Source organism: Salmo salar, chromosome ssa27 (assembly GCF_905237065.1).
Source record: "Salmo salar chromosome ssa27, Ssal_v3.1, whole genome shotgun sequence".
NCBI classification, from domain to species: domain Eukaryota; kingdom Metazoa; phylum Chordata; class Actinopteri; order Salmoniformes; family Salmonidae; genus Salmo; species Salmo salar.
The window spans coordinates 15,686,130-15,706,144 of NC_059468.1; the positions used below are offsets into that span (position 1 = coordinate 15,686,130).

Below are 20,015 nucleotides of genomic sequence, written 5' to 3' on the forward strand. Positions count from 1 at the left end.
ATTATATTGTAAGGAATTCTAGGTCGGGTGAGCAGAAGGACTTGAGTTCCTGTATGTTGTTATGATTACACCATGAGTCGTTAATGATGAAGCATACATCCCCGCCCTTCCTCTTCCCAGAGAGGAGTTTATATCTGTCGGCGCGATGCATGGATAAGCCCGGTGGCTGAACCAATTCCGACAACATATCCAGAGAAAGCAATGTTTCCGTGAAACAGAGAATGTTACAATCTCTGATTTCTCTTTGGAAGGCAACCCTTCCTTGAATTTCATCTACCTTGTTGTCAAGAGACTGGACATTGGCGAGTAGTATACTTGGGAGCGGTGGGCGATGTGCACGTCTATGGAGCCTGACCAGGAGGCCGCTCCGTCTGACCCTTCTGCGAGCACCGTTGTTTTGGGTCGGCTTCTAGGATTATGTCCATTGTCCTGGGTGGTGGTCCAAACAGAGGATCCGCTTTGGGAAAGTTGTATTCCTGATCGTAATGTTGGTAAGTTGACGTCGCTCTTATATCTAATAGTTCTTAATAAGAAGACTTAAGTTTCTAACTAAGTCTTCTTAATAAGAAGACTTAGTTCTTAATAAGACTTAAGTTTTCCTGGGGTAACAATGTAAGAAATAATACATTTAAAAAAACAAAATACTTAATAATTTCCTAAGGACTCGAAGCGAGGCGATCATCTCTGTCGGAGCCATCTTCCTACCTACACAAATTACTCATCATACAAAATAAATTACCTGGCTCCATCTGCACCTTTGTTCAGGAAACTCAATATCTTGTCTATTTAACGACATTGTACGTCAATTATGCATTTTCATTTACAAATACCTCCCAGACAGTTTACCTAAACCCTTCAATGGATTCTTCCAGGTTAATTCTGAAATCCATCTACACTGCCTTCGAAAAGTATTCAGACCCCTTGACTTTTTCCACATTTCGTTATGTTACAGTCTTATTTTAAAATGGATTAGCTTGATTGGTGGAGTGCTGCAGAGATGGTTGTCCTTCTGGAAGGTTCTCCCATCTCCACAGAGAAACTCTGGAGCTCTGTCAGAGTGATCATCGGGTTCTTATTCACCTCCCTGACCAAGGCCCTTTTCCCCGATTTCTCAGTTTGGCCGGGCGGCCAGATCTAGGAAGAGTCTTGGTGGTTCCAAACTTCATCCATTTAAGAATAATGGAAGCCACTGAGTTCTTGGGGAACTTCAATGCTGCAGAAATGTTGTGGTACCCTTCCCCAGATCTGTGCTTCAACACAATCCTGTCTCGGAGCTCTACAGACAATTCCTTCGACCTCATGGCTTGCTTTTTTCTCTGACATGCATTGTCAACTGTGGGACCTTATATAGACATGTCTGTACCTTTCCAAATCATGTCCAATCAATTGAATTTACCACAGGTGGACTCCAATCAAGTTGTAGAAACATCTGAAGGATGATCAATGGAAACAGGATGCACCTGACCTCAATTTCAAGTCTCATAGCAAAGGGTCTGAATACTTATGTAAAAAAGGTGTTTCTGTTTTTTTATTTTAATACATTTGCAAAGATTTATAAAAACCTGTTTTCCCTTTGTCATTATGGGGTATTGTGTCTAGATTGTTGAGGATTTAAAAAAATGTCTGTTACATTTTGGGGGGCAAAAGTCATTGTGAATGCAATGTACATTGTACTATTAATTTGTGAGAGAGAGCCTCAAACTATCATATCATGGCAAAGTTGGTTCTGGTTTCTGTCACGTCTTTGGACATGTTTGCGTGGTTGAAACAAAAGCACCCTAATGATTGGTTGACAAATAGTGTCTCCCACTATTGAGGTGATGGCTGCATGGTGCAGCCGGTGAGTAGCAAGTGCAGCGACTTGAAGGTGATTTAATCAATAACGTTAGGACCTTTGATCACATTGTTTTTTGAAGTTCATGCAGTCGACATGTACTGTAGGTGCATGTTGAAAAATGTTATCCTCCTAATGCAACAGACTTTGAAAGATGTGACCAACAATGGTCGAAATGTATCCACTCGAATGTGCCCATTGGCACCACAAGTGCAAGATATTTTTCTCCGTAATTTTCTGCCCTATAACCTACAGTGCCTTCAGAAAGTATTCACACCTCTTGACTTTTTCCACATTTTGTTGTGTTACAGCCTTAATTTACCATGGATTCAACTGAGATTTTGTGTTACTGGCCTACACACAATAACCCATAATATTAAAGTGGAATTATGTTTTTAGAAATTTTTACACATTAATAAAAAATTCAAAGCTGTATTGTCTTGAAAGGGAATGGGGATACCTAGTCAGTTGTACAACTGAATGCCTTGAACAGAACTGTGCCTTCCGCATTTAACCCAACCCCTCTGAATCATAGAGGTGATGGGGGCTGCCGTAATCGACATCCACATCTTAGGCTCCCGGGGAACAATGGGTTAACTGCCTTGCTCAGTGGCAGAACGACAGATTTTTACCTTGAGTCAATAAGTATTCAACCCCTATCTTATGGCAAGTCTAAAAAAGTTCAGGAGTAAGAATTTGCTTAACAAGTCACATAATAAATTGAATGAACTCACTGTGTGCAATAATAGTGTTCACATGATTTTTGAATGACTACCTCATCTCTGTACCCCACACATATAATTACCTGGGAGGTTCCTCAGTCGAGCAGTGAATTTCAAACACAGATTCATCTACAAAGACCAGGGAGGTTTTCCAATGCCTCGCAACAAAGGGCACCTATTGGTAGATGGGTAAAATTATAAAAGCAGACATTAAATATCCCTTTGAGCATGGTGAAGTTATTAATTACACATTGGATGATGTATCAATACACCCAGCTAGTACAAAGATACAGGCATCCTTCCTTACTCAGTTGCTGGAGAGGAAGGAAACAACCTAGGGATTTCAACATGAGGCTAATTGTGACTTTAAAACAGTTACAGAGTTAAATGGCTGTGTTAGGAGAAAACTGAGGATGTTTCAACAACATTGTAGTTACTATACAGTACTAACCTAAATGCCAGAGTGAAAGTAAGGAAGCCTGTACAGAATACAAATATTACAAACACATCACTGAGTACCACTATTCATATTTTCAAGCATGGTGGTGGCTGCATCATGTTATGGGTATGCTTGTCATCGGCATGGACTAGGGAGTATTTTTGTAATAAAAATAAATGGAATAGAGCTAAGCACAGGCAAACCCCTAAAGGAAAACCTGATTCAGTCTGCTTTCCAACAGACACTGAGAGACAAATTCACCTTTCAGCAGGACAATAACCTAAAACACAAGGCCAAATCTACACTGGAGTTGCTTACCAAGACGACATTAAATGTTCCTGAGTGGCCTAATTACAGTTTTGAATTAAATTGTCTTGAAAATCTATGGCAAGACTTGATCAACAACCCAATTGACAGAGCTTGAAGAATTAAAAAAATAATGTGCAAATATTGTGATAGAGACTTACCCAGAGAGACTCACAGCTGTAATCGTTGCCAAAGCTGTTTCTAACATGTATTAACTCAGGAGTGTGAATAATTTATGTAAATTCGAAATTTCTCTATTTTATTTTCAATAAATTAGCAAACATTTCTAAAAATGTGTTTTCACTGTCATTGTGGTGTTGTGTGAAGATGGGTAAGAAAAAAATATATTTAATCTATTTGGAATTCAGGCTGGAACACAACAAAATGTGGAATAAGTCAAGGGGTATGAAAACTTTCTGAAAGGCACTATATATGTACTTGTCCATTCCCTATCTGTCATTGTTCTGATGAAGACCATTGATAAAGGCTTAAATGTCAAACTTTAAACTTTGCTTGAATAAAATAATGCATTTTTAATGGTTAGAGAGCATTACACCTTTTCCTTTTCAATGATAGCTTTGTAATGGGGAAATCTAAGATCACTAAAGTTCATATTCAATTTAGAACAATTAATACAATGTTGAGCATATTTATATATTTTTCCCTTTCTTAAATACACATGATTTCCAGTGTTCTATTTGTGACACTTAAGGTGTGGGTCGATGGTCACTAGACATGACACTAAAAGTTACAGATTATTGTGTTACAGATTATCTGTTGATAGTGATTGACGCCAGACTGGAAGTCCAAGTACATGGAACGAAGACACACTGATTATTCACTGTTGTATTGTATTGATAGCGTTCTGTGAACACTGTGTGATTCTGTAGCAGCTGACAAAGTCACTGCCTTTTTGTTGGGACTTTATACAAGCCGCTCGGGCTGGTGTTTACAGAACATTTGGTGCTGTCTGATTAGGATATAAAGGGCCTGTTTCCAAGAGGCCAGTTAAACATTTTCTCTGCTTTTGTGCCGGAGGTGTCTCCCTGTTGCAACTTGTACCGGATATATTTTTGATTGACTATATCTGCAATTGCTCTTCTCTTGTTCACCTAGAAATTCTTACTACGTGCCAATTTATTCTCCAGTTCCTTGCAAAAAATGTTGTGGAGCTCAAACATATCATTAAAGGGACTTTTATTGTTGGCTTGGGTTTATATTGGTCTAACACCAGCCCAGCTCAACACTGGAAAAGGCTACTTTAATGCGGGTGAAGTCAACCAAGGTTTTGCCGATAAAGGTCTGGCATTTGATGTTCCTGATTCTAATGCTGAAGCCTCTGTGCCCTCGAATGACCTGGGAAGTGAAATGGCCATTGACCTACGTGTTTGGAAATACCTCAAAGGTAAGAACGTGCCGGCAAATGCCATTGCATTATAAAGTAGGCTAGGCTACGCCGTCTACTGAGTAAGTTAGGCCTATATTTGACCTACATTCCTTGATCTTGTGCGGAGAGAATGTATCAAATTTATGGTTTGAACAACACAAAGTTGTCCGTTTTAAGTTATGTATGGTTTCAAACGTAGTTTTTTGCATAGTCGCCTAGCCGAGACATATAATTTAAAGTCTGGACAAAGCATGGGTTTTCATCTCACATTAATCTTAATATTTAACAAATCTATATTTGTATCAGCTCTCAAACAATGAAAAGGAGCAACCTCCTAATTAAAATCCATTTCCCCGTCAGACACAATACAATTTTTTACAAATATATATTTTCCAACAAGGGTTTACATTTAAGTGTTTACATTTCACTATGATGGTTATTAGCAGGCTGCTTCCTTTCATAGAAAATGTAGCATTCATTTCTCATATACCTTTTCAACTAATGTCTTGCCTGATGTAAATAATTATTTTATTTTGTCATGTTTTAGTTTTTCCGAAAAGTCCTGAAAGTGGAAGGCGGTTTCATGTCAACCAACCTTTGTATCATTGTGGCCATGCACATCTCTCCATCCGGTTTTCAATCATTTGGCAGGCTGAGCTCTATTTGGTAAAAGGTAAGTCAAAACTGTTGAAGCAATCAATCCTTTTATTGACTAGAAACATTTTTAATTGCTTAATACCTTGAAGCTTTACCACTTACTCTGTAATATGAGTAGTATTTTGATAATTTTTCAATTGTTGAACATAATATATTCTACAGGCATATACAGTTCCAGAGAGGGATCTCGGCTAGTTTTAGGGTTATGATCCCATTTTCAAGCATTACCAACAGTGAATGTGAAAATTGATTCAAAATGGTCGCTTTCTGCTGGTGATTTGCAGGATGTGTAATGATACAAATATAAGGAATGCTGTGATTGGTTACATTGCCTACTGTGTCAATTTGTCTGTATGAAATGGGCCATAACTTTAAAACTATAGAGATGCCACTCTGGAATATTTATATGCCGGTAGTAAAGTATATTATGTTCAACAATATATTGAACAATTAGCTGAATCAAAAATGGCGTCTTTCTACATTCATGTTTATATTTTTAAATATTCCTAAATTAATGTAAGAAAATTGTTTTTGAAATCGAAATACTACTCATCTGTACTCATTCAGATGAACCATTATGGAGTCTTAAAGGTGAAAACTGTTATTGAATTATTGTTATTCATTTTACAAATATTCCAACTTCAATGAGTTATTTCTCAATTATGCTTTTAGAAGCAAATGTCAAATATGTCAACAATCCATCCTCCAAAGGACCATTCTATGGATAATTTTTTGTGTGAAATTCCCTTAAAATCATGGACATTTTTGGTCTTGTTTTCATGAGGAATTACCGTAGAGGCTGGTCGCTGTTCTCTACAGTATAATGTATTAGAAGGGACAGTATACAATCAATAACTCACACAATATTGAAGTGTAATGGTGCTGGATATAAGAAGACTGCTAGTGGATACAGACAGGGGCGTAGCTACATACAGTATGAGGACACTGAGGTCCAGACCTCTGGTGAGTGGGATCCACTTACTGTTGAGAGTTAGAATAGTAGAATACACAAGGTGCAGGGTTCCATATAGGGTATTCTAAAAGTGGGAATCTGAAAAAGCAAACAATCTGAATTTGTTCTGCCTGAAAGGCACTAGGCACATTTAGTAATGGATCTTGTCGTCCTGACGCTATGTTTTGTTTAATAAATTATTAGTGTAGAAGCACCATCATTCAGTCTCTTAAAATGGAGGCATGCATCTGAAATGTTGTAATAATTATCCAAGCTCAGTGATAAAAGCTAATGCTAGTAGCCGTATTTTTCTAGGACCTTCAATGTTTGGTTATACAGAATCTCAATTTGCCTTACAGTTGTGACCCCTGCTTGCAATCAGCTAGTCAAGCAGTATGTTAGTTAAGAAAGCATCATAGTACATAGCCATATATGTTTATTCTTGAAGACTAAAGTTTAGAAATGGATTATGAGTTTACAATGTCTTTCACCATCATAACCCAATATCTAAGGCCATTTTTTCTTAGTCTTTGTAAACAATGCGTATAGCTACAAACTATATTTAAAACTGTTGCCTTCATGGACTGTTTACACTTTCATCCATATCTCTGCAGAAGAATCTGAGTGATTACATTTCCCCCCCAGCCCGTATGTCACAAAAGTGGCCTACTCAGGCAGTTAAAATTACAGATTGGGCTTTTAGTACAGAATTGTGTGACCCTGTTGCCATCTCACTGGCTACAACCTCAAACTGTACTGTGTTGTCTACTTTTCCCTTCATAGATGAAATGACACCCATTCCATTGATGCACCTTCCAGAGCAATGCCACCATGTTGAGTTGATACATGGGCCTTGGCTGCTTTTGAAGATGTCCTACTGGGGCTGCGACCTGACCCACTGGGTACGTTGTTATTACCTACACCCTATTTAAGATTGTCACTAGTCTTGAAGTCATGGAATGATCATAATAATGGGGATGGCAGATTTCGAGTTGGTGTCATCTTTCCACGTTTAGCTTCTGACTGGTGCATAGGGTGGAGTATGTAGCCCAAAGTGCTTATCAGTCCAAAACATGTCCGCATTTCCACAGCTGTTTTCTAGAATATTGGACCATTGGCTTCATACTTTTCAAATTCTCAGCGCGGCTCAAATAATGTATGTCTCCCTGTCACTAATCAAATAAAAGTTTATTTGTCACATGACAGAATACAACAGCTGTAAACCATACAGTGAAATGCTTACTTACAAGCTCATCCTCAACAATGCAGAGTTCAGTGAACAACACTAGGGGATGGATTCAATCCGTAGCGTTGTAGCGTGATTGAAATGTAAAGGTCATTTTCGATTGAGCGGACATATGCCGATTTCCATGAATGCAGTCTCGGTGAAAGTACATTGCAATCATGCTACAATGCTGACCTTCGATGCTACAGATTAAATCAAGATTAAATCATATTAGTGTTTTATTTTTCCCCCCAAAAATGTACAAGTCTTCAATTTTTTTTTCCACTTTCACATTCAAATATTTTGTGTAGATCGTTGACAAAAACTTTAACACAACAAAATTCGGAAAAAGTCAAGAGATGTGAATACTTTCTGAAGGCACTGTGCATTTGCATCTTTGCTCAAATACATGTAATGCCTGACAATATTACAGAAATGTATGGCTATAAAATGGAATCTACAGGGTGGCCAAAGTGGTTCCTAATTCGGCTTCTGAATGTATCAATGGAGAGAAAACATTTTGGCCACCAAGCCAAAACTTTGGCAGTGATATAATTTGAATTGTGAAGGTGAGAAAAAAAAACATCATGAAGACAACATATACAACACATTTTCCTATCTCAAGTGGTAAATTAAAAATGATTGTAGTAAGTGCCTCTCTTCAGCTTAATTAAATAATGTTTTTATAATTATTTTATTTGAGTTATCGATTTAAACAAAAAACATACATCGTGCAATGGCCCACAATACTGCCCTACAAAGGCAAAATGCAGTAACTACACTTTAGACAAAATTGAGTAAAGACTGAAATCAGGCTTTTTAATATCTGTTTTATCTTGTGACAACGTGTCCTGGTTCAATTATGTTTAGTTTCAGAGAAAATGTTGTGTGAAATTTGCAGTAACTACAAAATCCAAGTAAAATCAAGGCAACAGCAGTAAGTTAAGTTACTGCACTATGGCTTTGTTCCAACATGTTTTGACTTCAGTTACCCGCTCTGCCATACAAAAACTAAGAGCAGTAACTACGCAAACAGTGAAACTGAGAAAACTCGCTATCAAGTGTATTTGCTGTCTAGCCAAATATGTTGTAGGTGATAATGCACTGATGTATTATGAAGTAATTGTTTATGCGTATCAACCATGATCACTGATTTGACCTAAAAATATATTGCTTAAAAATACATTTAAATACATGTTGGAATTTATTTTAGAACACATTTCCAAATACATTTTAAAATCTAGCAAATATATTGATACATACATGTAAAAATATACTCAAATACATTCTTTAATTGTGGTGACAGAGGCTGTCAGCATCCCGGAGTCGCCTCTTTACTGTTGACGTTGAGACCTATGTTTTGCGAGTACTATTTAGTGAAGCTGCCAGTTAAGGATGTGAGCCATCTGTTTCTCAAACTAGACACTGTGTACTTGTCCTCTTGCTCAGTTGTGCACCGGGGCCTCCCACTCCTCTTTCTATTCTGGTTAGAGCTAGTTTGCGCTGTTTTGTGAAGGGAGTAGTACACAGCGTTGTATGAGATCTTCAGTTTCTTATGCAATTTCTCACATGGAAGAGCCTTCATTTCTCAGAACAAGAATAGACTGATGAGTTTAGAAGAAAGGTCTTTGTTTCTGGCCATTTTGAGCCTGTAATCGAACCCACAAATGCTGATGCTCCAGATACTCAACTAGTCTAAAGGCCAGTTTTATTGCTTCTTTAATCAGAACAACAGTTTTCAGCTGTGCTAACATAATTGCAAAAGGGTTTTCTAATGATCAATTAGCCTTTTAAAATTATAAACTTGGATTAGCTAACACAACGTGCCATTGGAACACAGGAGTGATGGTTGCTGATAATGGGCCTCTGTACGCCTATGTAGATATTCCATTATAAATCAGCTGTTTCCAGTTACAATAGTCATTTACAACATTACCAATGTGTACACTGTATTTCTGATCAATTTTATGTTCTTTTAATGGACAAAAAATGTGCTTTTCTTTCAAAAACATGGACATTTTTAAGTGAACCCAAACTGTTGAAGGGTAATGTATATATATTTTAAAAAAAATTCTTCCCATATGGACTCATTATCATGCTCTCTGTAGATCCAGGGTGGCGTCCATCAGCACTCTGTGAAAGTCCATTACTTTGACCGCCTTCTCATGAGGAATGTGTCTGGCACGGCAACTTGTCAGACTCCCATCTCCACCTCCCCTACCTCTGTTCCACCAACATTGTGGCTGCCCCAAGTCACCTGTGGGAAAACAGACATGACTGTTAAACTACCTGCTGGAATGCTGATAGATGTGAAGGTGCTTGGTAAGAACGGATTATTAATGTAGTTATTTGATGTCTATACTAATCTGAGGACATGTTTCACATATTGGAGCAATGGATTGATAAAAAATGCATTGCTATGTCATGTAGTAGATAACAAGCAAGTCATGGTGTGGATTTTTGATTACTTTGTTTTGACCACAGACAGCCCCACTCTGATATTTTTATTGGCAAAAGACCTGATGTGATTGGCCAAAAGAATAATAAAACAAAAAAATCTGAATTAGACTGCCTGTGTAAACTCTTCCTTTGTGCTCACAGATCTGAAAAGACTGCTTAGGTCAAGGTTTCCTAAACTCGGCCCTAGCACTACACAGCTGATTCAAATAATCAACTAATCATCAAGCTTTGATCATTTGAATCAGCTGTGTAGTGTTATGGCAAAAACCAAAACGTGCATGCCTTGGGGTCCCGAGGACCAAGTTTGGGAATCGCTGGCTTAGGTGGATGCAACATGGTAGCAGCAACACTTGACCTATTGGAAGGTTAGGTGGTGCCATCACCATATTGCTTACGTCTACTTTCAAACCTTTGAACACTGAAATGTAAACTGGAAGGTTTTTTTAAAGGCTGTGCCTTACTATAACTTACCAGGCTGAACTACAATGTCATGTTAAATTCTTTATTTAAAAAAGTTGGCTCTGATATTGATTGATATGCTGTTTTGCAGGTCCAGAGGCGTTGTTGCACGTTCATGATGGATACAGTGTAACTCAGTGGAAAAGTCTCAATGCCTTGTTTGTCAAATTTTCCCAATCAAATGTGGAGGTAAGAAAGTCCTGGGGCGTCATTTATCAATATTGCATAGAAACTGATTAAAAAAAATGATCATGCTCTGAAATGTAAGTATTAGATTGTCTGAAAACGGACTAAAATGCACATATGATTCTTTGTTGCAACGGTTGAACATTTTAGACGTAAAAATAAATACAATTGAACTTGTGCTGGTGATTGCAGTTGCCCTTAAATGATTTCTTCTTCCACAGTATGGCAGTCTCTCGCTTCAACTGGTTTATCAGAACTCTGCTGGAGAGTTGTCCACCACATTGGTATCGTGTTTCCCTCAGCCTTTCAAGTCAAGAAATGTAGAAGAACCTTTTGGGGATTTATGGGGATTCCCAAATATTCCCACTGCACCCTATATGATAGATCAGACCCCAGTCATCACCAATGTTCCTTCAACATCTGTAGCATCCACCCCACTAGGAGCTTTTTGCTTGTGGGGCTTCCCATTCATTCCTACTGGAGCTTTTATTCCTTGTAAAGAATCAACAACTCCAGCCACTACAACAACAACAACTCCAGCCACTACGGCAGCCGCAACTGCAGCTGCCACTACGACAACAGCCACTGCCACTACAACTGCAGACACCACAGAGACAACACCTGCCACCACAACAGCCGCTGCCACCACTACCGCAGCCCCTGCCACCATAACTGTAGACGCCACTACGACTGCAGCTGAAATTACAACAGACCCTGCCACCACAACTGCAGACACCAATACGACTACTACCACAACTTTAGCTTCCACTACGACAGTCTCTGCCACCACAGCAACAGCAGCCGCCAGCGCAACTGTAGCCGCCACTACGACTACAGCAGCCACCACAACAGCAGCCGCTGCCACCACAACAGCAGCCGCTGCCACCACAACTTATGCTGGTACCACAAGAGCAGCATCTGCAACAACAACAGCAGCTGCCACTACGACTGCTAACACAACAGCAGCTGCCACTACGACGACAGCCCCTGCCACCACAACTGTAGACACCACTACAACTACTACCACAACTGCAGCTTCCACTACAATAGCCTCTGCCACCATAGCAACAGCAGTCGGCAGCACAACTGTAGCCGCCACTACAACTACAGCAGCCACTACAACAGTAGCAACTGCCACCACAACTCCAGCTGGTACCACAAGAGCTGCAACCACAACTGCAGCCGCCACTACGACAGCTGCCACTTTGACAACACCCCCTGCCACCACAACTTTAGCCGCTACCACAACAGCTGCCACTGCAAATACAAGTGCATATGCTACCACAGCTGCAGCTGCCCCTATGACAACAGCTGCTACCACCACAGCTGCAGCTGCCACTATGACGACAGCCACTACCACCACAACTGCAGCTGACACCACAACTGCAGCTGACACCACTACTGCAGCCTCTGCCAGCATAACTAAGGACGCCACTACGACAGCCCCTGCCACCACAACTGGACACACCACTAAGACAGCCCATGCCACCAACTCTTTAGCCGCTACAAGAACAGCAGCCATTGCAACCACAAGTGCAGCTGCCACTATGACGACAGCCGCTGACACCACAACTGCATTTGCCACCACGACAACAGCCATTGCCACCACTACGACAGCCCCTGCCACCGTAACTGCAGCCACTAATAGGATAGCCCCTGCCAACACAACTGCAGACATTACCACAACTGTAGGTTCCACTATGACAGTCCCTGCCACCACAGCAACAGCAGCTGCCACCATAACTGTAGCCACCACTATGAATACAGCAGCCACTACAACAGTAACAACTGCAACCACAACTGCAGCTGCCCCTACGACAACAGCCGCTACTACCACAGCTGCAGCTGCCACTATGACGACAGCCACTGCCACCACAACTGTAGCTGACACCACAACTGCAGCTGACACCACAACTGCAGCCCCTGCCACCATAACTAAGGACGCCACTACGACAGCCCCTGCCACCACAATTGGAGACACCACTAAGACAGCCCATGCCACCAAAACTTTAACTGCTACCAGAACAGCAGCCATTGCAACCACAAGTGCAGCTGCCACCACAACTGCAGCTGCCACTATGATGACAGCCGCTGCCACCACAACTGTAGCTGACACCACAACTGCAGCTGACACCACAACTGCAGAGTCTGCCACCATAACTAAGGACGCCACTACGACAGCCCCTGCCACCACAACTGGAGACACCACTAAGACAGCCCATGCCACCAAAACTTTAGCCGCTGCCAGAACAGCAGCCATTGCAACAGCAAGTGTAGCTGCTACATCAACTGCAGCTGCCACTATGATAACAGTCGCTACCACCACAACTGTAGACACCACTAAGACAACCCCTGCCACCTCAACAGCAGCCACTGCTACCACTACAGCAGCCCCTGCCACCGTAACTGTAGACACCACTACGACAGGCCCTGCCACCACAACTGGAGACACCACTAAGAGAACTCATGCCACCACAACTTTATCCGCTACCACAACAGCAGCCACAAGTGCAGCTGCTACCACAACTGTAGCTGCCACTATGACGACAGCCGCTGCCACCACTACTGCAGTCCCTGCCACCGTAACTGTAGACGCCACTACGACAGGCCCTGCCACCACAGCTGGAGACACCACTAAGAGAACTCATGCCACCACAACTTTAACCGCTACCAACACAGCAGCCACTGCAACCACAACTGCAGCCACATATACGACAGCCCCTGCCACAACAGCAACAGCAGCAGACACCACCACGACTGTAGCCGCCACTTCAACTACAGCAGCCACTACAACAGTAGCAACTGCCACCACAACTCCAGCTGGTACCACAAGAGCAGCAGCTTCAACCACAACTGCAGCTGCCACTACGACAACAGCCGCTACCACCACAACTGCAGACACTGCTAAGACAACCCCTGCCACCACAACAGCAGCCACTGCCACCACTACTGCAGCCCCTGCCACTGTAACTGTAGACACCACTATGACAGCCCCTGCCACCACAACTGGAGACACAACAAAGACAACCCATGCCACCACAACTTTATCCGCTACCACAACAGCAGCCACTGCCACCACAACTGCAGCTGATATTAAGACGACAGCCACTGCCAGCACAACTACAGACACCACCACGACTCCTACCACAACTGCAGCTTCCACTACGACAGCCTCTGCCACCATAGCAACAGCAGTCGCCAGCACAACTGTAGATGCCACTACACCTACAGCGGCCACCACAAGTGCAGCCGCTGCCAGCACAACTCCAGCTGGTACCACAAGAGCAGCATCTGCAACCACAACTGCATTTGCCACCACAACGACTGCTACCACTAATGCAGCCGCCATTACGACTGCTATCACAACAGCCGCTTCCACCACAACTGCAGCCGCCACCACGACAACAGCCGCTGCCACCACTACTGCAGCCCCTGCCACCGTAATTGCAGACGTCCCTACGACAGCACCTGCCACCACGACTGCAGCCACATATACGACAGCCCCTGTCACCACAACTGCAGCCACATATACGACAGCCCCTGCCACCACAGCAACAGCAGCCGCCACCACAACTGCAGCCGCCACTTCAACTACAGCAGCCACTACAACAGTAGCAACTGCAAACACAACTCCAGCTGGTACCACAAGAGCAGCAGCTGTAACCACAACTGCAGCTGCCACTACAACAACAGCCTCTACCACCACAACTGCAGACACCACTAAGAAAACTCCTGCCATCACGACAGCAGCCACTGCTATCACTACTGCAGCCCCTGCCACCGTAAATGTAGAGGCCACTTCGACAGCCTCTGCCACCACAACTGGAGACACCACTAAGACAACCCATGCCACCACAATTTTAGCCGCTACCACAACAGCAGTCACTGCCACAACAAATGCAGACCCCACTACGACAGCCTCTGCCACCATAGCAACAGCAGTCGCCAGCACAACTGTAGCTGCCACTACAACTACAGCAGCCACTATAACAGTAGCAACTGCCACCACAACTCCAGCTGCCATCACAACACCAGCTGGTACCACAAGAGCAGCAGCTGCTACCACTACAGCAGCCCCTGCCACCACTACTGCAGCCCCTGCCACCGTAACTGTAGACGCCACTACGACAGCCTCTGCCAACACAACTGGAGACACTACTAAGACATCCCATGCCACCACAACTTTAGCCGCTACCACAACAGCAGCCACAGCAACCACAAGTGCAGCTGCTACCACAACTGCAGCTGCCACTATGACGACAGTCGCTGACACCACTACTGCAGCCGCTGCCTCCGTAACTGTAGACGCCACTACGACAGCCACTGCCACCACAAATGCAGACGCCACTATGACAGTCCCTGCCACCACAACTGCAGCTGAAATTACAACAGACCCTGCCACCACAACTGCAGACACCAATACGACTACTACCACAACTTTAGCTTCCACTACGACAGTCTCTGCCGCAACAGCAGCCGCCAGCACAACTGTAGATGCTACTACGACTACAGCAGCCACTACGACTACAGCAGCCGCTGCCTCCACAACTCCAGCTGGTACCACAAGAGCAGCATCTGCAACCACAACAGCAGCCACCACAACAGCAGCCACCACAACGACTGCCACCACAACAACAGCCGCTGCCACCACAACAGCAGCCGCTGCCACCACAACTTCAGCTGGTACCACAAGAGCAGCATCTGCAAAAACAACAGCAGCTGCCACTATGACTGCTAACAAAACAGCAGCTGCCACTACGACGACAGCCCCTGCCACCACAACTGTAGACACCACTACAACTACTACCACAACTGCAGCTTCCACTACAATAGCCTCTGCCACCATAGCAACAGCAGTCGGCAGCACAACTGTAGCCGCCACTACAACTACAGCAGCCACTACAACAGTAGCAACTGCCACCACAACTCCAGCTGGTACCACAAGAGCTGCAACCACAACTGCAGCCGCCACTACGACAGCTGCCACTTCGACAACACCCCCTGCCACCACAACTTTAGCCGCTACCACAACAGCAGCCACTGCAAATACAAGTGCATATGCTACGACAGCTGCCCCTATGATAACAGCCGCTACCACCACAACTGCAGCTGACACCACTACTGCAGCCCCTGCCACCATAACTAAGGACGCCACTACGACAGCCCCTGCCACCACAACTGGAGACACCACTAAGACAGCCCATGCCACCAACTCTTTAGCCGCTACAAGAACAGCAGCCATTGCAACCACAAGTGCAGCTGCTACATCAACTGCAGCTGCCACTATGATAACAGCCGCTACCACCACAACTTCAGACACCAATAAGACAACCCCTGCCACCTCGACAGCAGCCACTGCTACCACTACTGCAGCCCCTGCCACCGTAACTGCAGACGTCCCTACGACAGCCCCTGCCACCACAACTGCAGCCATATATACAACAGCCCCTGCAACCACAGCAACAGCAGCCGCCACCACCACAACTGTAGCCGCCACTTCAACTACAGCAGCCACTACAACAGTAGCAACTGCCACCACAACTCCAGCTGGTACCACAAGAGCAGCAGCTTCAACCACAACTGCAGCTGCCACTACGACAACAGCCGCTACCACCACAACTGTAGACACTGCTAAGACAACCCCTGCCACCTCGACAGCAGCCACTGCCACCACTACTGCAGCCCCTGCCACCGTAACTGTAGACGCCACTACGACAGCCTCTGCCAACACAACTGGAGACACAACTAAGACAACCCATGCCACCACAACTTTATCCGCTACCACAACAGCAGCCACCTGCCACCACAACTGCAGCTGATATTAAGACGACAGCCACTGCCAGCACAACTACAGACACCACCACGACTCCTGCACCACAACTGCAGCTTCACCACTACGACAGCCTCTGCCACCATAGCAACAGCAGTCGCCAGCACAACTGTAGATGCCACTACACCTACAGCGGCCACCACGACTGCAGCCGCTGCCAGCACAACTCCAGCTGGTACCACAAGAGCAGCATCTGCAACCACAACTGCATTTGCCACCACAACGACTGCTACCACTAATGCAGCCGCCACTACGACTGCTATCACAACAGCCGCTTCCACCACAACAGCAGCCGCCACCACGACTACAGCCGGCTGCCACAAGCACTACTGCAGCCCCTGCCACCGTAATTGCAGACGCTCCACTACGACGACAGCACCTGCCACCACGACTGCAGCCACAATACGACAGCCCCTGTCACCACAACTGCAGCCACATAACGACAGCCCCTGCCACCATAGCAACAGCAGTCGCCACCACAACTGCAGCCGCCACTTCAACTACAGCAGCCACTACAACAGTAGCAACTGCAACCACAACTCCAGCTGGTACCACAAGAGCAGCAGCTGCAACCACAACTGCAGCTGCCACTACAACAACAGCCTCTACCACCACAACTGCAGACACCACTCAAATACAACTGCCACTCACGACAGCGAGCCACTGCAGTACCACTACTGCAGCCCCTGCCACCGTAAATGTAGAGGCCACTTCGACAGCCTCTGCCACCACAACTGGAGACACCACTAAGACAACCCATGCCACCACAATTCCCTTAGCCGCTACCACAACAGCAGTCACTGCCACAACAAATGCAGACCCCACTACGACAGCCTCTGCCACCATAGCAACAGCAGTCGCCAGCACAACTGTAGCTGCCACTACAACTACAGCAGCCACTATAACAGTAGCAACTGCCACCACAACTCCAGCTGCCATCACAACACCAGCTGGTACCACAAGAGCAGCAGCTGCTACCACTGACAGCAGCCACTGCCACCACTACTGCAGCCCCTGCCACCGTAACTGTAGACGCCACTACGACAGCCTCTGCCAACACAACTGGAGACACTACTAAGACATCCCATGCCACCACAACTTTAGCCGCTACCACAACAGCAGCCACAGCAACCACAAGTGCAGCTGCTACCACAACTGCAGCTGCCACTATGACGACAGTCACTGACACCACTACTGCAGCCACTGCCTCCGTAACTGTAGACGCCACTATGACAGCCACTGCCACCACAAATGCAGACGCCACTATGACAGTCCCTGCCACCACAACTGCAGCTGAAATTACAACAGACCCTGCCACCACAACTGCAGACACCAATACGACTACTACCACAACTTTAGCTTCCACTACGACAGTCTCTGCCGCAACAGCAGCCGCCAGCACAACTCTAGATGCTACTACGACTACAGCAGCCACTACGACTACAGCAGCCGCTGCCTCCACAACTCCAGCTGGTACCACAAGAGCAGCATCTGCAACCACAACAGCAGCCACCACAACAGCAGCCACCACAACGACTGCCACCACAACAACAGCCGCTGCCACCACAACAGCAGCCGCTGCCACCACAACTTCAGCTGGTACCACAAGAGCAGCATCTGCAAAAACAACAGCAGCTGCCACTATGACTGCTAACAAAACAGCAGCTGCCACTACGACGACAGCCCCTGCCACCACAACTGTAGACACCACTACAACTACTACCACAACTGCAGCTTCCACTACAATAGCCTCTGCCACCATAGCAACAGCAGTCGGCAGCACAACTGTAGCCGCCACTACAACTACAGCAGCCACTACAACAGTAGCAACTGCCACCACAACTCCAGCTGGTACCACAAGAGCTGCAACCACAACTGCAGCCGCCACTACGACAGCTGCCACTTCGACAACACCCCCTGCCACCACAACTTTAGCCGCTACCACAACAGCAGCCACTGCAAATACAAGTGCATATGCTACGACAGCTGCCCCTATGACAACAGCCGCTACCACCACAACTGCAGCAGACACCACTACTGCAGCCCCTGCCACCATAACTAAGGACGCCACTACGACAGCCCCTGCCACCACAACTGGAGACACCACTAAGACAGCCCATGCCACCAACTCTTTAGCCGCTACAAGAACAGCAGCCATTGCAACCACAAGTGCAGCTGCTACATCAACTGCAGCTGCCACTATGATAACAGCCGCTACCACCACAACTTCAGACACCAATAAGACAACCCCTGCCACCTCGACAGCAGCCACTGCTACCACTACTGCAGCCCCTGCCACCGTAACTGCAGACGTCCCTACGACAGCCCCTGCCACCACAACTGCAGCCATATATACAACAGCCCCTGCAACCACAGCAACAGCAGCCGCCACCACCACAACTGTAGCCGCCACTTCAACTACAGCAGCCACTACAACAGTAGCAACTGCCACCACAACTCCAGCTGGTACCACAAGAGCAGCAGCTTCAACCACAACTGCAGCTGCCACTACGACAACAGCCGCTACCACCACAACTGCAGACACTGCTAAGACAACCCCTGCCACCACAACAGCAGCCACTGCCACCACTACTGCAGCCCCTGCCACTGTAACTGTAGACACCACTATGACAGCCCCTGCCACCACAACTGGAGACACCACAAAGACAACCCATGCCACCACAACTTTATCCGCTACCACAACAGCAGCCACTGCAACCGCCACCACAACTGCAGCTGATACTAAGACGACAGCCGCTGCCAGCACAACTACAGACACCACCACGACTCCTACCACAACTGCAGCTTCCACTACGACAGCCTCTGCCACCATAGCAACAGCAGTCGCCAGCACAACTGTAGATGCCACTACACCTACAGCGGCCACCACAAGTGCAGCCGCTGCCACCACAACTCCAGCTGGTACCACAAGAGCAGCATCTGCAACCACAACTGCATTTGCCACCACAACGACTGCTACCACTAATGCAGCCGCCACTACGACTGCTACCACAACAGCCGCTTCCACCACAACTGCAGCCGCCACCACGACAACAGCCGCTGCCACCACTACTGCAGCCCCTGCCACCGTAATTGCAGACGTCCCTACGACAGCACCTGCCACCACGACTGCAGCCACATACACGACAGCCCCTGTCACCACAACTGCAGCCACTATACGACAGCCCCTGCCACCACAGCAACAGCAGCCGCCACCACAACTGCAGCCGCCACTTCAACTACAGCAGCCACCACAACAGTAGCAACTGCAACCACAACTCCAGCTGGTACCACAAGAGCAGCAGCTGTAACCACAACTGCAGCTGCCACTACAACAACAGCCTCTACCACCACAACTGCAGACACCACTAAGAAAACTCCTGCCATCACGACAGCAGCCACTGCTATCACTACTGCAGCCCCTGCCACCGTAAATGTAGAGGCCACTTCGACAGCCTCTGCCACCACAACTGGAGACACCACTAAGACAACCCATGCCACCACAATTTTAGCCGCTACCACAACAGCAGTCACTGCCACAACAAATGCAGACCCCAC

At 45.8% G+C, this 20,015-nt stretch overlaps 1 protein-coding gene across 1 annotated transcript; it reads left to right on the forward strand.

Annotated features, from left to right (window-relative positions):
* Positions 1 to 7,166: 7,166 nt before the first annotated feature.
* LOC106588549 (mucin-19-like) lies at positions 7,167 to 19,008 on the forward strand. Its single transcript, XM_045709201.1, has 8 exons — positions 7,167 to 7,199; positions 9,631 to 9,844; positions 10,533 to 10,630; positions 10,849 to 16,438; positions 16,747 to 17,125; positions 17,787 to 18,056; positions 18,120 to 18,425; positions 18,723 to 19,008. The coding sequence occupies exons 1-8, from the start codon at positions 7,167 to 7,169 to the stop codon at positions 19,006 to 19,008; spliced, it is 7,176 nt and encodes a 2,391-aa protein (XP_045565157.1).
* Positions 19,009 to 20,015: the final 1,007 nt, after the last annotated feature.